The sequence below is a fragment of the Phoxinus phoxinus genome (assembly GCF_949152265.1).
Source record: "Phoxinus phoxinus genome assembly, chromosome: 5".
NCBI lineage: Eukaryota > Metazoa > Chordata > Actinopteri > Cypriniformes > Leuciscidae > Phoxinus > Phoxinus phoxinus.
This window is the reverse complement of record NC_136880.1, coordinates 28,378,334-28,398,370: the sequence shown is the minus strand read 5'-3', so window position 1 is coordinate 28,398,370 and position 20,037 is coordinate 28,378,334. Positions and strand designations below refer to the sequence as shown.

General features: G+C 35.8%; 4 protein-coding genes across 5 annotated transcripts; 1 reads left to right on the top strand and 3 right to left on the bottom strand.

The window, feature by feature from the left end:
- Positions 1–491: 491 nt before the first annotated feature.
- Positions 492–3,239, top strand: myl12.2 (myosin, light chain 12-2). Its single transcript, XM_079613214.1, is given in 5 exon segments — positions 492–595; positions 1,189–1,268; positions 1,270–1,367; positions 1,999–2,160; positions 2,273–3,239. Coding segments are annotated over 4 exon segments (489 nt in total). The 5' UTR covers positions 492–595; positions 1,189–1,212; the 3' UTR covers positions 2,446–3,239.
- A 272-nt stretch (positions 3,240–3,511) lies between these two features.
- Positions 3,512–6,608, bottom strand: bag1 (BCL2 associated athanogene 1). Its single transcript, XM_079613213.1, has 7 exons — positions 6,473–6,608; positions 6,017–6,142; positions 5,700–5,782; positions 5,500–5,613; positions 4,959–5,066; positions 4,686–4,748; positions 3,512–4,562 (listed from the first exon to the last, which is right to left on the bottom strand). The coding sequence occupies exons 1-7, from the start codon at positions 6,507–6,509 to the stop codon at positions 4,473–4,475; spliced, it is 621 nt and encodes a 206-aa protein (XP_079469339.1). The 5' UTR covers positions 6,510–6,608; the 3' UTR covers positions 3,512–4,472.
- A 292-nt stretch (positions 6,609–6,900) lies between these two features.
- chmp5a (charged multivesicular body protein 5a) lies at positions 6,901–11,035 on the bottom strand. The gene is made up of 8 exons (XM_079613212.1): positions 10,859–11,035; positions 10,649–10,753; positions 9,936–9,982; positions 9,697–9,790; positions 9,299–9,370; positions 8,076–8,184; positions 7,846–7,961; positions 6,901–7,723 (listed from the first exon to the last, which is right to left on the bottom strand). The coding sequence occupies exons 1-8, from the start codon at positions 10,922–10,924 to the stop codon at positions 7,673–7,675; spliced, it is 660 nt and encodes a 219-aa protein (XP_079469338.1). The 5' UTR covers positions 10,925–11,035; the 3' UTR covers positions 6,901–7,672.
- A 2,859-nt stretch (positions 11,036–13,894) lies between these two features.
- oprk1 (opioid receptor, kappa 1) lies at positions 13,895–19,155 on the bottom strand. 2 transcript variants are annotated; one of them, XM_079613203.1, is made up of 4 exons: positions 18,609–19,155; positions 18,112–18,359; positions 17,019–17,371; positions 13,895–16,043 (listed from the first exon to the last, which is right to left on the bottom strand). In XM_079613203.1, exons 2-4 carry the CDS (start codon positions 18,354–18,356, stop codon positions 15,508–15,510), a joined length of 1,134 nt encoding a protein of 377 aa, XP_079469329.1. In that variant the 5' UTR covers positions 18,357–18,359; positions 18,609–19,155; the 3' UTR covers positions 13,895–15,507. The 2 variants fall into 2 exon arrangements, with proteins under 2 accessions (XP_079469329.1, XP_079469330.1); XM_079613204.1 differs by having other exon boundaries at positions 13,902–16,043; positions 18,112–18,390; positions 18,609–18,720.
- Between the last annotated feature and the right edge of the window lie 882 nt (positions 19,156–20,037).

Below are 20,037 nucleotides of genomic sequence, written 5' to 3'. Positions count from 1 at the left end.
TTATAAGCAATTTAGAATGCTGTCTTCTTCTTCCAGCTAAATTGAAAGATATCCTCTGTCACATTAAAATAATGAGCATTTTGTTATTCAACACAAGGATTAGCCTATATATAAAAACTTTTTTTTTGAGGTTATATATTTGTTATGTGTTTTTTTTATTAGCTCTATGTAACATAATGCTTGTGTAAAAAAAAAAAAAAGAAGAAAAAAAGTTTGAAGCCTCTATAGGCTACCACTTGAAATGTTTTTTGTTGTTTTTTTGTTGTTGTAATTTAACTAAACTAATTTAATTAAACTGAATCTGACCTATAGCTAATATATGAAAACCATAATAACCATAAACACACCCGTTACCTTACTGTAACTATTCACCTTTCATTTTAGAAGTCATTTTTGCTATTTGATAATTTGTTCACACCCCATCAGGATCACTCATGGGCTATTCCAGTCCGTGATGTAATGATATGTCGACGGGACTTTCCCATTACAATAATCTATAGAGGGGTGCTGTTGTGGTGCTTCAGCGTGACAGCCGGTGTATAGGTGTTCTGCCTTTTTTTACCTGAATAGGTACGTCTAATTTTCTTTATTTACGGTACGAGTATCTCCAATCTTCAATATTTGTATTTGTTGAATGTGACATTATTGTATAATTTAACGTTATGTTGCACACGACACAGACTACTAAATACAAAAAAGCCAGCTCCGTTGCTAGTTAACGTTAGCTTATTTGTAAGTAACTGTTATGAGTTATGGTGTTTCCTGTCAATATTTCAAGCTTTCTTATCGGCCATTAAGTTCATGCTCTTACAAAGTCATTAAATGTGGACGAACGAACTGAAGTGATGTGTGAAATATAATGTAAAGCTTTTAAGAATGTAACGTTAAGTGCTAAGTTTTTGACAACTAAGTTAACGTTACTTAGCCAGTAAATTAGGCTGAACAGCAAATATTAACGTAACTTAGTTAGCTAATCCAACTCATAAGTACACAGTCTTGTAGGCCTACTGCCCTACACAATTAACGTTATCCGTTCGTCTCAAAAGTCATTGCTGTGGTTGGCATCTTTGCTGAATTTTTTTTTAGTCATTCTTCTTTTTTAATAGCTCCTGTACTGTACTCGTATAATCTGTGTTAAATGTTTTTGACTAACAAGCTAAATGTTTTTTTTATTTATTTTTATTTCAGTTTTAATAGCACAGGACTGTCAAAATGTCTAGCAAAAGGGCTAAGGGAAAAACCACCAAAAAGCGCCCCCAGCGGGCCACATCAGATCCAGGAATTCAAAGAAGCCTTTAACATGATCGATCAGAACCGTGATGGCTTCATTGATAAAGAGGATCTGCATGATATGTTGGCCTCATTAGGTAGGTATGGACAAAGTAGTTTTCTAAAAGCAAACAGGTTTAATCGTATGCCCTTTACTCTTAATGACCCCGTTTCCATTCCAATGGACATCACCCATACTCTTTTCACTTTAATGCTATTTGGTGCCACCAAAAAATACAATATATTGCTATATGGGATTTCAGTGATAATTATCTGTAATTCTCTGGATGCTACTATCCAGATCAAGTATTGTCACGTGTGGGTATCTGCAGGTTGAAATGGGTGTGGGAAAACGTCTTTATCATTGGTCGTGAAAGCTGTGGTGTGGTGTGGTGTGGGGTAGGGTTAGGGGTAGGGGTTATAATGCCCATTACTCCGACCTGCAACTATCCCTGGCTCATTACTGTTGCAATGGACACTAAAATATGAGCATTAACTGAGGTTCATATTTTTCTAGTCACATCTCTACATATGGTCATATTTTTCATAGTGTTCTGAAACGTTTAACACTAATTAAGTAATAATAAAATACAAATATCTCTTTTTATGGTAACTTAAAAGGATTAAAATAAAAAAACAATTCAAATAATTTTTAAATGCCACAAAACTTAAAATCTACATTTAATCCGATACAAACTGTTTTTGACTGACAAGTTATTTAATTGGCAGGTAAGAACCCCACAGATGAATACCTCGAGGCGATGATGAATGAAGCTCCTGGTCCCATTAACTTCACCATGTTCCTCACAATGTTTGGAGAGAAACTTAATGGAACAGACCCTGAGGATGTCATCAAAAACGCCTTTGCTTGTTTTGATGAGGAGGGGACAGGTAAGTAAGGGAAGTAAGTAAGGGATTCACCAAAATAAATGGAATATATTCTGTTTATACATTTATTAAATTATTTTCAGCATTGATAACCAATTTGCCTATTTTGTTGTAGGTTTTATTCAGGAGGACTACTTGAGGGAGCTCTTGACCACAATGGGAGACAGGTTCACAGATGAAGATGTAGACGAGCTGTTTAGAGAGGCCCCTATTGACAAGAAAGGAAACTTCAACTATGTGGAATTCACACGCATCCTGAAGCATGGCGCTAAAGACAAGGATGATTAGGATGAGGCCGTGCACTACTGAAACGAATGGAAACTACACTGTAATACTACACACGTTTCATTTTCATCCCGAAAAAATTCATCCCCACATGGGCTAGTGCAAAAGGATTTATTCATTCATCAGCAAGGTGAGATCATTTGACTGTACTGGACCTTCTCTTAATTAAACAGTCTTATGTAGAATTGTACATAACTATGAATTACATAAAGACATGTAATCTGTGGTAAACCTCAAAGTGAATGAATGCTGTTCTGCTATGTAAATGTTGAGAAATAATTTATTATTTACATTATATAGCTACATTATTTAATGTTGCCTGGAGTTGCTTTGTATTTACACTTTGTAATAAACAATTTAATGTAAGATAAGTCATCAAGTTTTCTTTACAGAATGGGGAATGTTTTACAAACAAAAGTCAGTTTGGAGTTTATCCCTACATTTTTTTTACTATTAAAAAACACAATTTTTGAAATCTGTTAAAAATAAGGTATTGTCATTAATATTATTCTCCTTAGACCACGGGATAGACATTTTTCCTCTGTAGAGGACATTATATTATAGTTAATTTTTTTGAGACAATATACATTTAAGTTTAGATGCCCTGTAAAGAGAAATACCAAATGTTTTTTTCAGGTTTCACCATGACAACTCCCTCCCTTTGGTCTTTAAAAATAACTGACTGAATGATCAAATTTAGCGCTCTTATGGAAATATGATGTATTCATATTTTGCAATTATCATTTAAATCTAATTTTCAAATTGTTTGTCAGAAATAAACATCTCAGAAAAATGTTATGGGGTTTCAAATCCGAATATTACTTTCTTTTGCAAAACCAATGTCCATTGAGGACAACAGGACGTACTGTACAGCATGTTTATCAGGCATTTTGGGAGACCCAACAAGTGAAAAGGGAAATATATATCAATATTCCTATGAAATATGAGATCATTATGTTGCCTCAAGAACACAAATTATATTACAAATTATATCTAATTATGCAAATTAGATACATTATATTGATTGGGACTACCTATTGATTGCCATTTTACACACATATTGCATAAAGTAAAATGGTATATCAAAGAATTGTCTTTCATAACAGTTGATAATCATCTTTTTACAAAGTTTTGTTAAAAATAGCCAAAAACCTAAAAATTAATTGGTACTTGGAAAAAACACACATTGTTTTTGCCTATACATGTCTTATCATGCCATTTTATTTTCTTAATAACAGAGTCCTGGTGTCCTTTACAGAGGTCATCTTTTTTTTCAACAACAAAAAAATCCATTTGTTTCATATGCTACAAATAATGTAATGATATTGAAAAAAATTTACACACACAAAAAAAAACATTCTGGTTCATTGAAACCTATATTTAGGATTGTACAGGATAAGATAAACTGCCAATGATTGTTACTAAGACAACACAAAATCTGTTTTCAAATGTTTCATTTCTCTCAATAACTTTACAACATCAGAGACAGAAATCGATGGAGACAACAACCTGTGGTTTGGAGCACCCTGAGATTTAATCATGATAAAAACAAAATGAGAACTATCGAGCTACAATCCTTTGCTTTCAAAAAACAATTTCACATTTTTGTATCCAAATGTTTTACTGTACAATGCTGATTTATTTTATTAATTAGATCATTTAATCGGGTCCTTTAAAAAGACATTTTTCCAGCAGCACCATTATTTTTTTTACTCTTTGACCAAAACAAGATTATGAATCCAACATCTGTCAAACTTAGGCTAGGTAACAGAGTTAAACAATAGAACGTTCTAGATGGTCATAACTCTTCAGTCCCATCCATAGCCAGAAGTATTTCCAACACTTAGCATGAAAAATATAAACTCATAAGTAATCAAATGCCGCCCGTTCTCCGTATGACAGGTGCATGTGTAGGTCATGGGGTGTAGGAACTGCAGGACCACCTTCAGTGCCAAAGCTCTCAGTGAGGTTCTTCAGTTGCTCACAGAGCAGCACCAGTAACTACTGATGTCAGGAGTCTTCATTCTCGATCACTCTGCTAAGGCTAAGTTTTTTGTCTGAATCTTGGCCAAGTGGTCTGATATTCCAGCTTCAATTTTGTCACACTGAGCAAGGAACCCCTAAGCACAAGGAAAATGAAGAGAACAATATTTCTTAAAGATCTGAAATCAAATAATGGTCATGGGTATGTTAAAGGCTTAAGTGTTTAATTAAAACGTAATATCAATAAGGCATAATCCTACCTGAACAGTTTTCACAAGTCCCTTTTTCTTCATCCTGCAGTCATTAAAACTCTCAGGCAAGTTCTGTAAATAATGTTGGAGTTTATCAATACAAAAATGCACAAATAATGCAACTTTACTGAACAACCGTTTTAAATACATTCAATATACTGTAATTTTACTTTATATCTAAAATAATCAATTAAAAATAGTTAATTCACAATAGCAGCATATCTTTTCGTCCTTTGTTATTGTGACATACATCTGAGTGTAAAGGGTTTTTAACGTGGTTACCAGTGCATCTATTTCCTCTAGGATCTTCATGAACTGCTCAGAGGCTATTTTCACTCTGTGGTCCAGTTTGTTAAGAGCCTCAGCTTGCAACTCCTTTGCCAGAAAACCCTGAAAATCATTACATTATGAATTAGATTATGAGAATGACCATATTGCCAAGCCTCGTACAGCAGGTACAGTGTTCAAGAAGAAAAATAAATGTTGTGTCCCACATGACATTCTATACACTATGCACGGTGTACTCAACTGTCTAGTGTATGAATTTCATAAGGCTATTTTGTCATCCAACATCAGAATCTGTTAGCCCCTCATCAGTATGTAATTAAAGCTACGAAAGTTGAGTGCGTCCAACATTCCACACTTTTTCGGTTAATTCGGTGCATCATCCAGATATTTGAAGCTTTTTATGAATCTTCAGTGTGAACGGACACACTACTCACACTATTTATACTATAATAAGGCATAGAATAGTGCCATAAATACGTGAATTGGGATGCATTGCACCTAAAGACTTATTTTTAAAAAAATATGTCACACATACGTTCTTCAGTCCTGTGAGTTCACCATCCACCTTCTCAAGCTTCTTGGCGGTTTGTTCCACTGACTTTTCAATGTCTTTGAGCTTTTTAAGGTCAGCTTCCTCCTCGGGACTGTTCTGTAAAAATAAAGCAGCTTGTCAGACTCATAAATCATAACAGATATATCTTTATAAATTAATGAACAACACATTACACATCTTACCCTCTTTCCAATCATCATCATTTTACAACCTTGCTTTACTCCAAAGCCGGACAGAGGCTCATCCATCTCCTTCAATGACTTCCCTACAGTCAGAACAACATAAGGTTACAATTCCGGTGATCCAGGTTACTCTTGCAACAGCAACACACTGTTACTGTTGCAATGGTAGACTAATGAATTTCAATCACTGCATCGTGCTGTTGAGCTCACAAACTTCAAATCATGACAGTTACTGTAGTTAATAATCTGCAGTTGAGCAAGTATAAACACAGGAAGCCGAGAAACAGATGTGCCTAAAGCATAGTGTGCTGTATTACCTTTAAATATGACTTTCTGGGATGGTGCTGGTACTCCTGTGGCTTCTGTCAGCGCCTCACACAAATCCTTCAACAGTGGTTCATGTCCATCTTGTGCTGTTAAAGTGATGCTGTGTTTGGTCGTGCCTGAGACAGAAGATCACAGGTTTAATTCTCAAAATGATCGAGAGAGCTAACTGGACCTGTATCTGCAATCCAGCATTAACGTTCACCACTCATTTAACCATAATCAGTTTACAATTTACTTTGAAAACTCAAGATATAAATTCATAACCTCGATATATCACAAATGGTGAAATAAGCGTCTAAGGTTTAGAGTGATGTTCGGATCATTTACTGTTAACGTTAGCTAGCTTTAACAGCTAGTATAAAGCTAACCTCAATACAATAGCGACTACATTTATTTTCGATATATCTTCATGTTTTAAAATTTAAAAAGTGGTCAGTTATCTTTACCATAAGCAACTGTCACTGTCAAGGTGTTCTCCGCCATATCGGCACACTGTTAGCTTACGCTTCACAACTTTAGAATGTGTACATTATGCAACCGGAAGTGACGCAGGTGTATGGGTCACGCCCCTTAGAAAACCGGGGATGTGCTTGATATTTGTGTTTTTTTATTTTACAAAAATACATTTTGGAATGTAAAAAAACAACAACATTGCATTATGCAAAGATTTATTTCATTAGGAAATGTATTAATTAATTTAAATTTTTCATTAGGTTTTTAAAGCACTGAAATTTATGTAGCTGTTTTTTTTAGACTATGTAATAATTTTGTTATTGTGGCATTTAATAGAAAAACAATCTGTTCCTCTTCTAAAATGTGTTATTGCCAAATAAACAGCGCAGTGGTTCCAAAAAAAGTATTCACTATTTTCTTTTAAATACCACCATTTATTGCAACTCTTACAGACTCCAGTGATGCATTTCACATTTCAGAATATTTCAGATCTTGATGTATTACCATTAATGAACTTTATTACCAAGAATACCAGGTCATTGTAACAATTCAAAGAATATTCAGACCAGTTGATGTCTTGCTTTACATCGCTGCTCCAGGCAGATTCTTCATTCATGCTACACAGAACTATAGACGTGAAATTCTTGATCAGTGTCAACATAATTCTGTCAACATTTTAGCCAGCTTCAGAGTCCAGAGTGAACCAAGGGCATAGATATTAATATTTACTGTAAAAATATGAAAATGAGAAATTGTTATATTATGAAATAATATGGGTTTACATGTTTTAATCTTTTTCTTTTTTTTAAGTAGCTTGACTTTAGTAACTGTTTGGATCTCATATCATCCAGAATTACTTTTGTTAGGACATGCATTGATTTAAAGGTATGCTCAGGAAACAATGGAAATTCTTAGTAGGTGACCCAAAATTCAGATTTAAGGTATATACCAGATTTCTTTAAATTCCTAAAACCTGGAATCTCATTGGCAATCAGGCTAACATGTTTACATGACCCACTTCTAATTAAAATTGTGCTTCATGTGAACAAGTTCAACATGTAACAAAAAGAGTTAGTTACAATACCAAGTGCTAGACTGGCAATGAATACAGCAAAACATGTTCAATACCATTTACCAGCACTAATAACTTCCTCCAACGCATGTAAATAAAACACTGATCAGAGAACAGATTCTTATGTGGCAGGGATCTGTGGAAGGCCAAACTCATCGACCAGAACGCCATCCTGAGGGATACAAATACAAAAACAAAACAAATATTACTGAACAAATCACAAAAATAAATATTCCCAAAAGATAATGAATATGTATATCTTGTCATTGACAATAATATCAATGCAATCTGCACCTTATTGGTTTTAGTGTCACTGGGTATTCCTTCAGGAATGGAGGGTGCAGACGAGGCTTCGTCTAAATAAGAGCTGTCATCATCCAGCAGTAACTCATCTCCCAGAGCATCCAGCTCTGCAACAGAGAAAAAAGTGATGCCACACACACACACACACACACACACACACACACACACACACACACACACACACACACACACACACACACACACACACACACACACACAACCTGCTTCCAGTTCATCCTCATCGATCTCTGGTGTGCCATAGCTGCGACTGAGAGCTTCCTGCACCTCGTTGGCCTCCTCCATCATGTCTTCCAGTTGATCCTGCAGGTCCTATTAGTCACAAACATTGGTAATGAAAAAGTGTATATTATTTACCACTGATCATGAATCAAAAACTAGTGCTGTGTTGAAAAAATCGATTCACCAATTCTGAATCGATTTTCATATTAATTTCTAAAGATCGATCCGTAACTCAGAGGATCGATTTAATAACAGGCCTACATTTTCCCCATAAACACACCGAGACATGGCGACCGGCGGCGCTGCTAATACTGTCTATGCTGCTAATGCGGTTTCTCTGAATCCACTTGTTGACAAGAGAGGAGGAAAGAGCCGTTCATAGCGCGTTTTTTGCGCGTGCAAATTCGTTTTCTAAGCGCGCCTCTGTTCATGGTTGCATAGCAACGACAGACGCAAAGGGAAAGCACGCGCTTGTGGAGAGGAGAAAGCGGTGCAAACTGCGCTCTCCATGATGACGAGGAAGTATCATCAAATAATTAATTGATTTCTAGCCCTTGCATTAGCTTTACTAGATATATTCATTGAGATGAGAAATAAAAAGCCGCCCTGTACAGCTATGATCAGCTGTTCGGCCGAGCTGTCCATGTTGTTACGGAAAGGCCGCTGGTTTTTGTCACATGACCTGTTGAGATGCATTGAAGTGCTTCTCACTGAATTTGCACGCGCATAAAACGCGATATGTGAACGGCCCCTAAAGTGGTATCGTGTGCGGTTCGTTGTATCTAGTTTATAAGGCCTTTTAAATATGAACGCAGTTTTGGATTAAATAAAAGGACAGTCAAGTCAAATAAAACACGTTTTATCTCCTGTTTAGTTGGTAACACTACATTAAGATACCATTCATTAACATTAATGCCTTATCTAACATCAATACATTGAGTGAACAATACATTTTTACAACATTAATGTATGTTTGTGAATGTTATTTAATACAAAAACTTGATTGTTCATGAACAAACTTTTGATTTTAAAAATATAAGATTGGATCAGATCGGATCGAATCGAATCGAATCGAATAATGATAATCGATTCAAGATCTTGAGAATCGGAATCGAATCGATTCTTGAAATTTGAATCGATACCCAGCACTATCAAAAACATTATTTAAAAAAAACAGCGATATCAAAATGATTAGTGTGCATACTTCAATCTGATCCATCTTCACTTGTTTATATGCTTTCTTCATTTCTTTCGCTCCAATCTTCATAGCCTCCACCTAAAAAATATTTTTTTTATGTATAAAAGGTTTGTAGAATCTCACAGTTAAAAAATATGAAAGTTAAAAATGTATTAGTGCTCGAAATAATATATACACCAGTAAAAAAGTACAATTTTTTATTCTCAGAATAACATTTTTGAGCGTAAAAAAACAATACATTATGAAAATATTTATTTTATTAGGAAAATACAATATACGCAAGAAGAAGTGGGCTCTTTGCAAATCAAATTTCTTGGAATTTATTAATGAATAAATTAAATTATAAATTCAACAGTGCTGGGAATATATGGACAGCAGTAAATAAGTTAATAACAAGTCTTTACTGTTGTTTTGGTGTCCCTTAATGACTGGATTGTATAGTTAGCTTGTTCCATATTAAATGACTGCTGGGAAAGCTGATCTCTTTGACCCTCATACCTGCATTATACAGTGAGAAAAGCATTTAACAATATTATGAAAAACATTTTATCACATCCTTTATCAATGTGAAACGAAAACAAAATAGTTATTGAAATAAACATTTCACACATTGTAAATGAACATTCATCAGGATGAAACTCACATTCTCTTTTGTTTCAGCACTCTCATCGCCTTCTGTTTTACTGTATTCTGGAAAGAGATTGTTCATCTCAAGCTTACAGAATTCTTTATGATTTACAGTGGGATTCAACAATCTGAGACCACTTTGAAAATCTGGGATTCAAGGTCTAATTTAATTTCAGGATTTTTAAAATATAATGTTAAAAATGTAATAGCCAAGGTCAGTAATCAATTTAAATAAAGTATATTTGTGATCGTGTGAACTCCTAAAGGTGCCATATGACATGTTTTGAAGCACAAGAAGCTCTTTGGATCATTCTCAAACTATGCTGGAAAACATGATCATTAGGTTTGACAAACTTGTGGAGTTCATGAAGCTTGAGTCAGTTTTACTATAGTTAACTAAAACTAAAGTAAAAACTAAAACCATAAAAAATGTATTAGGCTACTTGACGAAAAATATGTATTTAAAAAATTCAAAATATGAATAAAACTGTAATAATATCTCAATAATACTAAATTGGTGCTACTGCCAGAAGGAGGAAAAAAATACGAATGTTAATATTTCAATTTAAAAAATCATTAGTTGTTATGCTGATAATATATAATACAAAAATGCATTTCAATGCAAAACAGAGTGTTCTCAGACATGTGGATCACTGTAACGTTACAGTAGCCTGAATAGAATGATGACATTTACATTAACGTTATATCAACTTGAGTTTCAATGCTCACTTTTGAGGGTCCATCCCTCATTTTTTTCATCTGGTCCTTATACTTCATTAGCTCTGCGTCGATTCTCGCTATTTTCTTATCGATCGACTCAACTCTCGTATCCACCTATAACGGGAACACCACACAGACAGCCACTGTATATCCATAAACACCAATCAGGATGCTTCATGATGTCCTGAGACTGCGAGACATTCACACAACCATACTTACATTGCCTATGCAGTCAGAAAGGTTGGGTGGAGGCGTCTGTTTGCTCCGACCGAAAATTCGGTTCATTATTTAAACGGGATTTATACTTAATAGCTTTGTAGAGGTATTTAAATGCTGACCATCCCAACGGGCTTGTTCCGGTTGGTGGTAGAATTCACACACCATAATAAAAGTCACGGTTGAGGATAGTAAAGCTCCTTAAAATTGATGCTTAATGTTTTCTACTCCTTCTCATTTCCCCCTTGAAATTGTTTTGTCCCATATCTTTTTAACCAAGATATTTTTAAAAATATTTTTTAGGCATACCAACGACGATAGCTTAAATAAATGGATTCTACAATAAATGTTTTAATTATTGCTATATTGCTACCATCGTCTTAATAGTATGTTAATAATAATGATATTTAGTCATTATTTTTTAAATTATGCTTATAGCTTTTGTATCCATGATAGTTAACTTTTGAAAATAAAAATATGAAAGTGCTTTTAATTTCAGTTATCTATTTATTAATTAATAAAAGTCTTTCATTCATTTAGAATCATCAGGATCATCATCTTGCATGGTAATGTGAGTAGAGTCATTTTTAGACTGTTTCATTCATAGGCTAAACCTGTTTTTTTGTTTGTTTGTTTTTTCAGTCAGGAAAGATGACCAGTATTCCAAAATGTGATGGAGGGTGTAATTTTGTCAAGTAATTTCAATGAACACACTAAACTCTCAAAATATAATGTGTAATCACCCTTTATATACTGTCTATGGTAATCACACACCTCACAAATTTCAAGGAAATTAGTTGTAGCCTATAGGGGGAGCGCGGGGCTAGTTGTAAGGTTGTAACACACTTGTTTTAAACACTTCCATCCGCATGATGGAACTTATTTAGTTGCCATATCAACACTAGAGAAAATTGCGCCAAAATTCAGAAATCTTTGTAAGATATCACTGAACATTTATTTAACCATAGCAAAAGTAAATTTCTTACTTAAGTTTGTGTTAAAATTAGACAAACCTGATATTATTTTAATCTCCAATATGTTATTTAACAGTTGAGATAGTTCTTTAATGCTTTGCTAACCAGTAGAAGACACTAGCAGGTATTTAAATCCCAGTTGTGCTGCAGCTGGCGCATGTTGTAACACTGCGTTACAATGTGCCCCTATTAGAAATATGCTATTATATTCTATACTTGTATTAATTCTATTGAGAAAAGACGAGAAACATAAATAAGACTGAGAGTCTATGTTCAGAAATGATTAGGCCTAATTATTATTTTATTTTGAACTATGCTGTTTAGCTGTGTTTCCCGGTGTGTTTGTTGTCAAACTCTTAGGCAAACTCAAATGAGTTTAGGCTATTTTTAATTATCAAGCGTAGTTAGTTCTGGCAGGTAAGGTTAGTCTAGCTCGCATCAGCTGACTCACAGCTGATCCACATCTACCTATATTGGAATATGACGCTATCACTGTAGCTCAGTATTATCAGCAGCTATCGGGTTTCTCAGGAGCGAATTACCCTCCTCCGTCCCCAGCTCCTCCTCTCGTCAGGATTTGGCATTCCTATTCCCCTTGAATCAGAATAAATTCTCGAATTATGTTGTAGCATACTTAAAATCTTGATTTAATTGTATTTGCATGCATTCATGTTGGTTCTGTTCTGTTTACCCCAAGGGGGGTTATTGCTGCTCCCCCTGCTCTTATCCATGCTATAGGCTGCATGGATGCACAGGGATTTCTCGCCCAGAACGGAACCATACCGCCAATCCAAACTGTAGGCCTATGCTAATTGTCAATCATATGACGATGGACATGTTGCCACATTTCACTTCCATTCTTTCAGGGTAAATCAAGAAAAAAGTATACACAGTATTAATAAAACAAAACCACATAATTGTACTAGACGTGGGAAATTAATGGGGGGGGGGAAATAAATACTCTAAACCCTAAGTAGATTTACACAAACTGAGAAAGTCAAAAAGCGTTACGTTGTGGCCCGCTCTCCCCTACATGTTCATTCTCTAGAGCTGCTCTGACAAAACAGATGTTTCACAATCGCACAGAGCGACCTTGAAGCGCTATGTGTATCCATTAATGTCTACCATGGCAACGGCAACACCAGGAACTATTCAACTGAGTACTGAACGAACTGACTCTGAAAAGTGTTAATGTGCACATCATCTGAAAAGGTAGGCCTACTGATAGTGACAGATCTGTAATAAAAATAAAAAATGCTGTAATTTTCTGTTCTCTGATGATGCCTACATTTTTTCAAGGTTCGAACAAAGCATGAAGTAGGCTATGAAAATTTGTACCTTTAAGGTACAGTTCGCTAAAAATGTAAATTCTGCCATCATTTATTCATCCTAATGTCTTTCCAAAGTGAGACATGTAGCAGAATGGTCCCCATCTGATATATTGTACATGGACACATTGCTATATATCTCTTTTGGTGTTCCATGAAAGAAAGAAAGTCAAAGCAATCAGTGTGAAAAACTCAAACATATTATATTTATGAATAATTGATGTTTTATATTAATTCAACGACTTTTAATAAAAATGATCAGCTTACTGAGCAAATCATAGTTTTATTGTTTTTCTTACAATTAAATAATCTTCAATTTATGTTTTATATCAATTCAATAACTTTTAATGACAATGATCAACTTACTGATAGATAGCAAATCATAGTTTTTTGTTGTTTTTCTTATAATTTTAATAATTAAGGCTAGAAGCCGTATCCATTTATTTCAAACCCTCATCATGATGTCATGAAATCATCATTTTAAATTATTTCATTGCTGTTCTCAATTTACTGACAAACATCAAATGTGTGAAAAAAGAATGTGTCTTGCTGGTTGATTATTATGCTATAAGATTCATAATAAGTTGCCATGGCAATACTGCCTTTGTTACGTGGTAACGCTTCTCTCGTCTGGCTTTGTTGTCACATCATTCAACTGTGATGGATGAAAGCTCCATAATTTCAAATATTTATACATTATATTGACATCTGAACACAACATGACTCATCTCAACACTGATTCTTACAGTTCAATTTAATGACAATATAATTCTTAAATACAGGTAATATTTCAAGCTATAGGTACAACTGACTGCAAAGCAAAGCTCATTTCATTCGATTTCAAATGAATTCTTTTTAAAATTGCACATATTAAAACAAGCTGAGAGGGAAATTTTCTAAGACATTCAAAATCTGCTGTTATATAGTAGTACAAGCACATTACTAAAAGTACAGTGGAACTTACAGAAGCTTCTCTCACTCTGCACTTCATTGTCCAATAAAGCATCTAAGATGACCAAAAACTTGCAATAAAGTCATTTATATTGATTTACGAAAAACCAAAGGCGCAAAGGGCATTACGTTAATTTTTCAAAACAAGAATTTTGCAATTAATTCCTAATACTGTTGTGGCAATAGAGCACTGATGATGTCATAATATATCTTTTGATGAGTTCATATTTCAATAACAGACTTCCGCCTCCAGTCACATACACACCCAAGGAACAAAACAGTAAAAGATTACATTTTTAAGCCATCTTAGGCAGAATGTCTCTGCTCTCTGATAGTATATATATACATACACTGTATATAGAAATACTTAATTAAAATCCACTGTTACATCAATAATATCAATGCAAAACAATGTGTAAGGCACCTGACACATATGTTTGAAGTGTTTTGCTTGAGACATTTTACTGCCATTCTACCTTATCACATAAATGCTTTTTTATTTCATTTTAATCATAAACGTTACTCAAAGATTTCCACATTTTCATTGTCGAACATGCAATAGAGATGTACATCTTTCCCCAACCCAGGTTCATAGAAAGGATAATACACTGTATTAAGCAAGAACAACCTGACTAAGTAGATTCAGTCCTTTAGTTGGTTGTTTTAAAGCCCTATGCCCCCAAAAAAACTGCTCAAAAATCCTTAGACTCCCAAGGCAACTTAGATACATAATCCTTTATCCACAATCATTCATAATCCTTTTCATACGTAATCCTTCAATCTAAATCAAATACAGAGAATATAAAGCACATTTCAGACAGTGAGCAGTTCCGATAACACTAACTGCTATAGACTACATACATTTTTATTTTCCCGTCATTAGAGATGTATAGTTTCCTGAGACATAATTATGTGACACTACTGAATCTGATTATTATTATACATTGATTTTTTTTAATAGATTTTTTAAAATAGAAAGCAGGACTGTTTTACAAACGGATGCAAACATAAAATGTGTTTGTTTGTTGTTTTTGTCTACATTGTGTTTTATCATATCTACCTAAGGAAACTCTATGTTTGAATTAAAATATAGTGGCTAGTAATATACTACATATCCCAAAGGACTTAAAACATTACGCAATAACATTTTAACCATACAACATCTTTGGTCGATGGACATTAAAGATTTGAATGAGGAGATACTGTGAAAATTTGAATATGGATGGACATACGAAACAAGACAAGATTTCACTAAACGATCGCTTTTTGCAAACTCTAGCAACAGTTATGTTAAAACATAAAGGGCACAATCTCTTCCTCAGATGGCGGTGGTGATCTGTGTCAGTCCCAGGTCATTCGAGTCCTCTCGACCATGAAAGGATGACATCTCCACGGCTAGTCATACGGGTCGACCGTGGCCTCCGTCCCGTTTGGCCTCTGCTGGGCACGTGTGCTCACGAAGAGTGCTCCTGACCCGACTGACGCCGTGCCCGTCCCCCTTGCCCCGACCTGGGCAGCAGAAGTCCCTGAAGCACCGTTTGAAGTTCTCGTCAAGGAAAGCGTACAGGATGGGGTTGAGACTGCTGTTGGTGTATCCAAGCGCCACACAGAAGAAGTAGGCGGCCATGACCGCTGTGGTCTCCGGCACTCCGTGCGCGAGAGCTTTGACCAAGATGAAGATGTGTATGGGCGTCCAGCACACCACAAACACAGCGACCACAACCAGCACCAGGCGGGTGATGCGTCTCAGGTTGCGGTCCTTTTCCCGCGAGCCCGACAGCAGGCGGACGCTTTTAAGGCGCAGGACCATGAGCGTGTAGCAAACGGTGATGATGAGGAGGGGAGCCACAAAGGCGAAGATGAAGACGCAGATCTTCATCACTGTGTCCCAGTAGATATACGGGTCTGGAAACTGCAGAGCACACTCGGTCGTGCCTGCAGAAGAAATATAACAACACCGGTTAATTATTAATCAAAAGTGAGGACAGGTTAATCATGCATGCTATAATGAAGCCACGGTGGGAAGGAACAACAAATACATTAGGGTGAAGCAGAGAACTGACAGTCCCATCATTTACTTTTGTTTGGTCCCACATCAACAAACATTATATTCTTGACTTTTGAATCTTAAAATGGAAAGGTATTCAGTGCCATGTTTTATGGATGCACCGATGTTGAACTTATGACTGAGTTGATCATTATTTTCATGTTACCAATAATTGCCAATATTAGAATTCTATATAGCTACTATTTTGTTTTAAATAATACAAAATAAAACACTAGAATTGCACAATGTTATTAAATTATAAGTATTTTTAAAGATTAACATTAACCAGTGTTAGATGACGAGGGACTTACCCTAAATATCCAACATTGACACCTGAAAAAATTCTAACGTTGGCCGATACACTACTTTTTTCTTTTTCTTTTGGGGTCAGTAAGGGTCAGTTTGGGGTCAGTAAGATTTTTATTTATTTTTATTCTTTTGAAAGAAATCAGTCATTTAATTCGGCAAGAATGCAAGTGATTAAAAGTAAATACATTATAATGTTACAAAAGATTTATATACTTCTGAACTTTCTATTCATCAATTAATCCTTAAGAAAATATGTATCAAAATGTACACGAAAATATTAAGCAGCACAACTGTTTTTAACATTGATAATCAGAAGAAATGTTTCCAATTAGAATGATGTCTGCAGAATCATGTCACATGTGACACAGAAAACTGGAGTAATGGCTGCTGAAAATTCAGCTTTGCCATCACAGGAATAAATTACATTTTAAAATATATTCAAATAGACAGTTATTTTAATAGTATATCACAATATTGCTGTTTTTGCCTGCGGGGGAGCATTAGAGAGACTTACTGAAACGTCTTACAGTAGTGTTTATATCGTTCATCCCTACCATTGTTTGTCTGAGTGCTCCCAAGGACCATTGCAGGGATCCCAGCGGCCGAGGACAACACCCAGATGAGGATGTTGATGATCTTAGCCTTCATCGGAGTCCGGAAGTCCAGGGCCTTGATGGGGTGGCACACCGCCACATAGCGGTCCACACTCATCATGGTCAAAGTGAAGATACTAGTGAACATGTTGTAGTAGTCGATGGAGATGAAAACCTTACACACCACCTCACCAAATGGCCAGGAGTTCAGTAGGTAATCTGTGCTCTGGAAGGGCATGGTGGTGGTTACCAAGGCATCGGCAACAGCCAGGTTGAAGATGTAGATGTTGGTGGCGGTTTTCATTTTAGTGTATCTTTCAGGAAAATTGAATGAGTCGGAAAGTGTCAAAATTAATGAAACACAACCCATCAGTGTGATAAACTCATGCTTGAGATTGCTTTCAGCATACTATACAAACTGAGAGCAAATTCCCAAACCATACGGAACATTTGTCTTTCAGTGGTTTGCCGGTTGTTTAAAGGCATTATATATCATTCACAGGTCAAGCCCATCTATTTTTTTTCTGATTATATCTGCAGTGGAACAGCTTGTGCCGAGATATACTCTTCAGCAAGCATGATCTGTGCAGTTTTTATCTCAAATGTTGTCTCCAAAATAAATCTTTACTCAGCTGCATCTGAAGTGTCATATATATATATATATATATATATATATATATATATATATATATATATATATACATATATCACAGCCCTGTTTTATATGATTTGTATTCGTGTATACAGAATGTGGAGCAGACACTGCTCAAAACAGCATATTACTATATGTCAAGGTAATTTTGACTGCATTGTGCGTTTATATATTACTCCACCGGGGGGAGCAAAAATGCCGAATTCGACTTGAACCCTTGACTAAAATGTTTTCCATATTCGTCCAACCATCCCATAGGAAACGTTCAAAATGACTGATTAAAAATATAGTCTATCAACAGCTATTAAAAAATGTAGATACATATTCTCAAAATGAGATTTAAAGGCCCTCATTTGATAATCAATGAAGGGCAGCACATCATAGGACAATGGCATTTCTTACCTGATAATGACATACATCACAAGGCAGTTTCCCACTAGTCCGACAACAAACACCACAGAGTACACGGCAGCGATGATCGGAATGATAGGGGACCTAGTTTCCTGCTCGTTCGTCCAGCTTTCATTTAGCGAATAGTTATAAATGTCCGAGACAGCAGACTGCCATGTGAAGTTGGGCAAACACTTCTCGGGGTGAGATAAGGGGCATTTGTCCTCCTTAAAAATCTGCACCACGTTGCTGTCCATCGTCTGTCGGTTTGCAAAACAAGATCAAACGTCGCTGTAAAAGTTCAGTTGCATGATAAAGATTATAAAAAGGGTAAAATAATAAACAGAAATTAAAAAAATAACTGACAGCTTTTTACAACATAATTATTTAGTATGCATTTGTTAAAAATATATAGGATACAGTATGTATGCTGATAACTGACGTGTTGCACTTTACACCTAAAATGTCTGTTGCACAGTTGGCAAAACACTCAAATATAGCAGTCTTACCTTATTACAAACTGCAAACCACTAATTTAATTTGAAAATCCCAAGGTTTTAAAACAACAATGATGTCTGTGCGCAGTGCGTTGATTTCTTTGCTCCTATTCAATTGATGACTGACTGCCACCTTACGAGAGCAGCTGCCTCTGCCGCGCGTCCCGTATGACATCAGATCTCATGTGACGGTCTCCATATACAGTCCTTTAACCAGCTGTAGTGTCTCACTGCCACTCTTCGCCTATATCGGCGGAAATAAAGTTGTCTTCAAAATGTCTTACGAATCTGAAAGTCTAAGACACTGCTAGCTACCGTTGAAGAAGTAGTTTTAGTGTTATGAGATGGCGCGCGCCAAACTTCATGTCTGGAAACATTTTACGCGCGCACTGTCGTGTGAGAACTCAACCGGCGAGACTGCGTTTTATGTACAATAGATATAGCAGTAAAGCCACTGAAGCGCTTCAGAGTATGTGGACATTACGGCTTGTATTCAAAGAGACATATAAGATGGGGAAAATCGCATTAGTTTGTCAAAGAAAGATGTGCGAGATTGTGTGGGGCAGTGGGGGCGAGACGTAGCCTAAATACAGGATTAACGAGTGATGGCGTGTGGTGTGGTCTCTGAAATGAAGACAGGCAAAGTCCATCTGTCTTGTTTTTATAGCAATATAAATTCACGTGCCTGTTCCATTTGATGTTTGAATGGTTTCTGGGTTAAATAGATACAAGAAATCAATGTGTGAGTGTGTGTGTGTGTGTGTGTGTGTATTAACCTGCTTGTTTATAGGCTATACCACGTTTATAACAACATGCTTTAATTAAAGACAAATTGCATCAAGTCATGATGTTCAACTAGTATTAAAAATACCTTCTGTGAATAATCTGACAAGAAAAGCATCTGATCGTTGCAACGTTTGCATGAGCTCTGCAATTCAGCACACATTTATTTATATCAGGGGCGCCGCTAAGGGGGGAAAAGTTAGGACGATTCTAAGGGCCCACGCACTTTTGGGGCCCCCAGAGATTGATTTTATTAATGGAATAGGTGCGGTGGGGGGCCCAACCTCATATTCTTTCATAGGGCCTAAAATTTCTAGCGGCGCCCCTGATTTATATATAAGTCTTTGTACAATAGATTGCCTAAAATCAAGCAGCTTTACAGAAAAACAGTGTCAGTGTCTCATTTAATCAGAAGAACAACTTAATTTTCTACCATAAATCGTCTCTTCAGTATATTCATGTTTTTACTTGCAGACTTCCACCTTTATGGATTGAACAGGAGAAATGAACCAGAGGAGATTTCCACATAAAAGAAGACGGAGCCTCACCGTACACCCCATGGACCAATGGTAGTACGAAGGTGTTATAGTTTAGTTATGGGTCAAATTAGGTTTAGGACGTTCAAATATATTGACCCGTCTAACTCTGCAAAATCAGT

Coding starts and splice junctions, on each gene's coding strand:
- bag1 (XM_079613213.1), bottom strand. CDS start 6,509: ATGGCGGAGAACACCTTGACAGTGACAGTTGCTTATG. Junction 5,783..6,016: donor CCAGAAAGTCATATTTAAAG/GTAATACAGCAC, acceptor TTCTGACTGTAG/GGAAGTCATTGAAGGAGATG. Junction 5,067..5,499: donor AACTCACAGGACTGAAGAAC/GTATGTGTGACA, acceptor AATGATTTTCAG/GGTTTTCTGGCAAAGGAGTT.
- chmp5a (XM_079613212.1), bottom strand. CDS start 10,924: ATGAACCGAATTTTCGGTCGGAGCAAACAGACGCCTCCACCCAACCTT. Junction 8,185..9,298: donor TGAAGATGGATCAGATTGAA/GTATGCACACTA, acceptor TGTGACTAATAG/GACCTGCAGGATCAACTGGA. Junction 7,962..8,075: donor TGAGGATGAACTGGAAGCAG/GTTGTGTGTGTG, acceptor TCTCTGTTGCAG/AGCTGGATGCTCTGGGAGAT.
- oprk1 (XM_079613203.1), bottom strand. CDS start 18,356: ATGGACAGCAACGTGGTGCAGATTTTTAAGGAGGACAAATGCCCCTTA. Junction 17,372..18,111: donor GTGATGTATGTCATTATCAG/GTAAGAAATGCC, acceptor TTTTCCTGAAAG/ATACACTAAAATGAAAACCG. Junction 16,044..17,018: donor GAGCACTCAGACAAACAATG/GTAGGGATGAAC, acceptor TTTCTTCTGCAG/GCACGACCGAGTGTGCTCTG.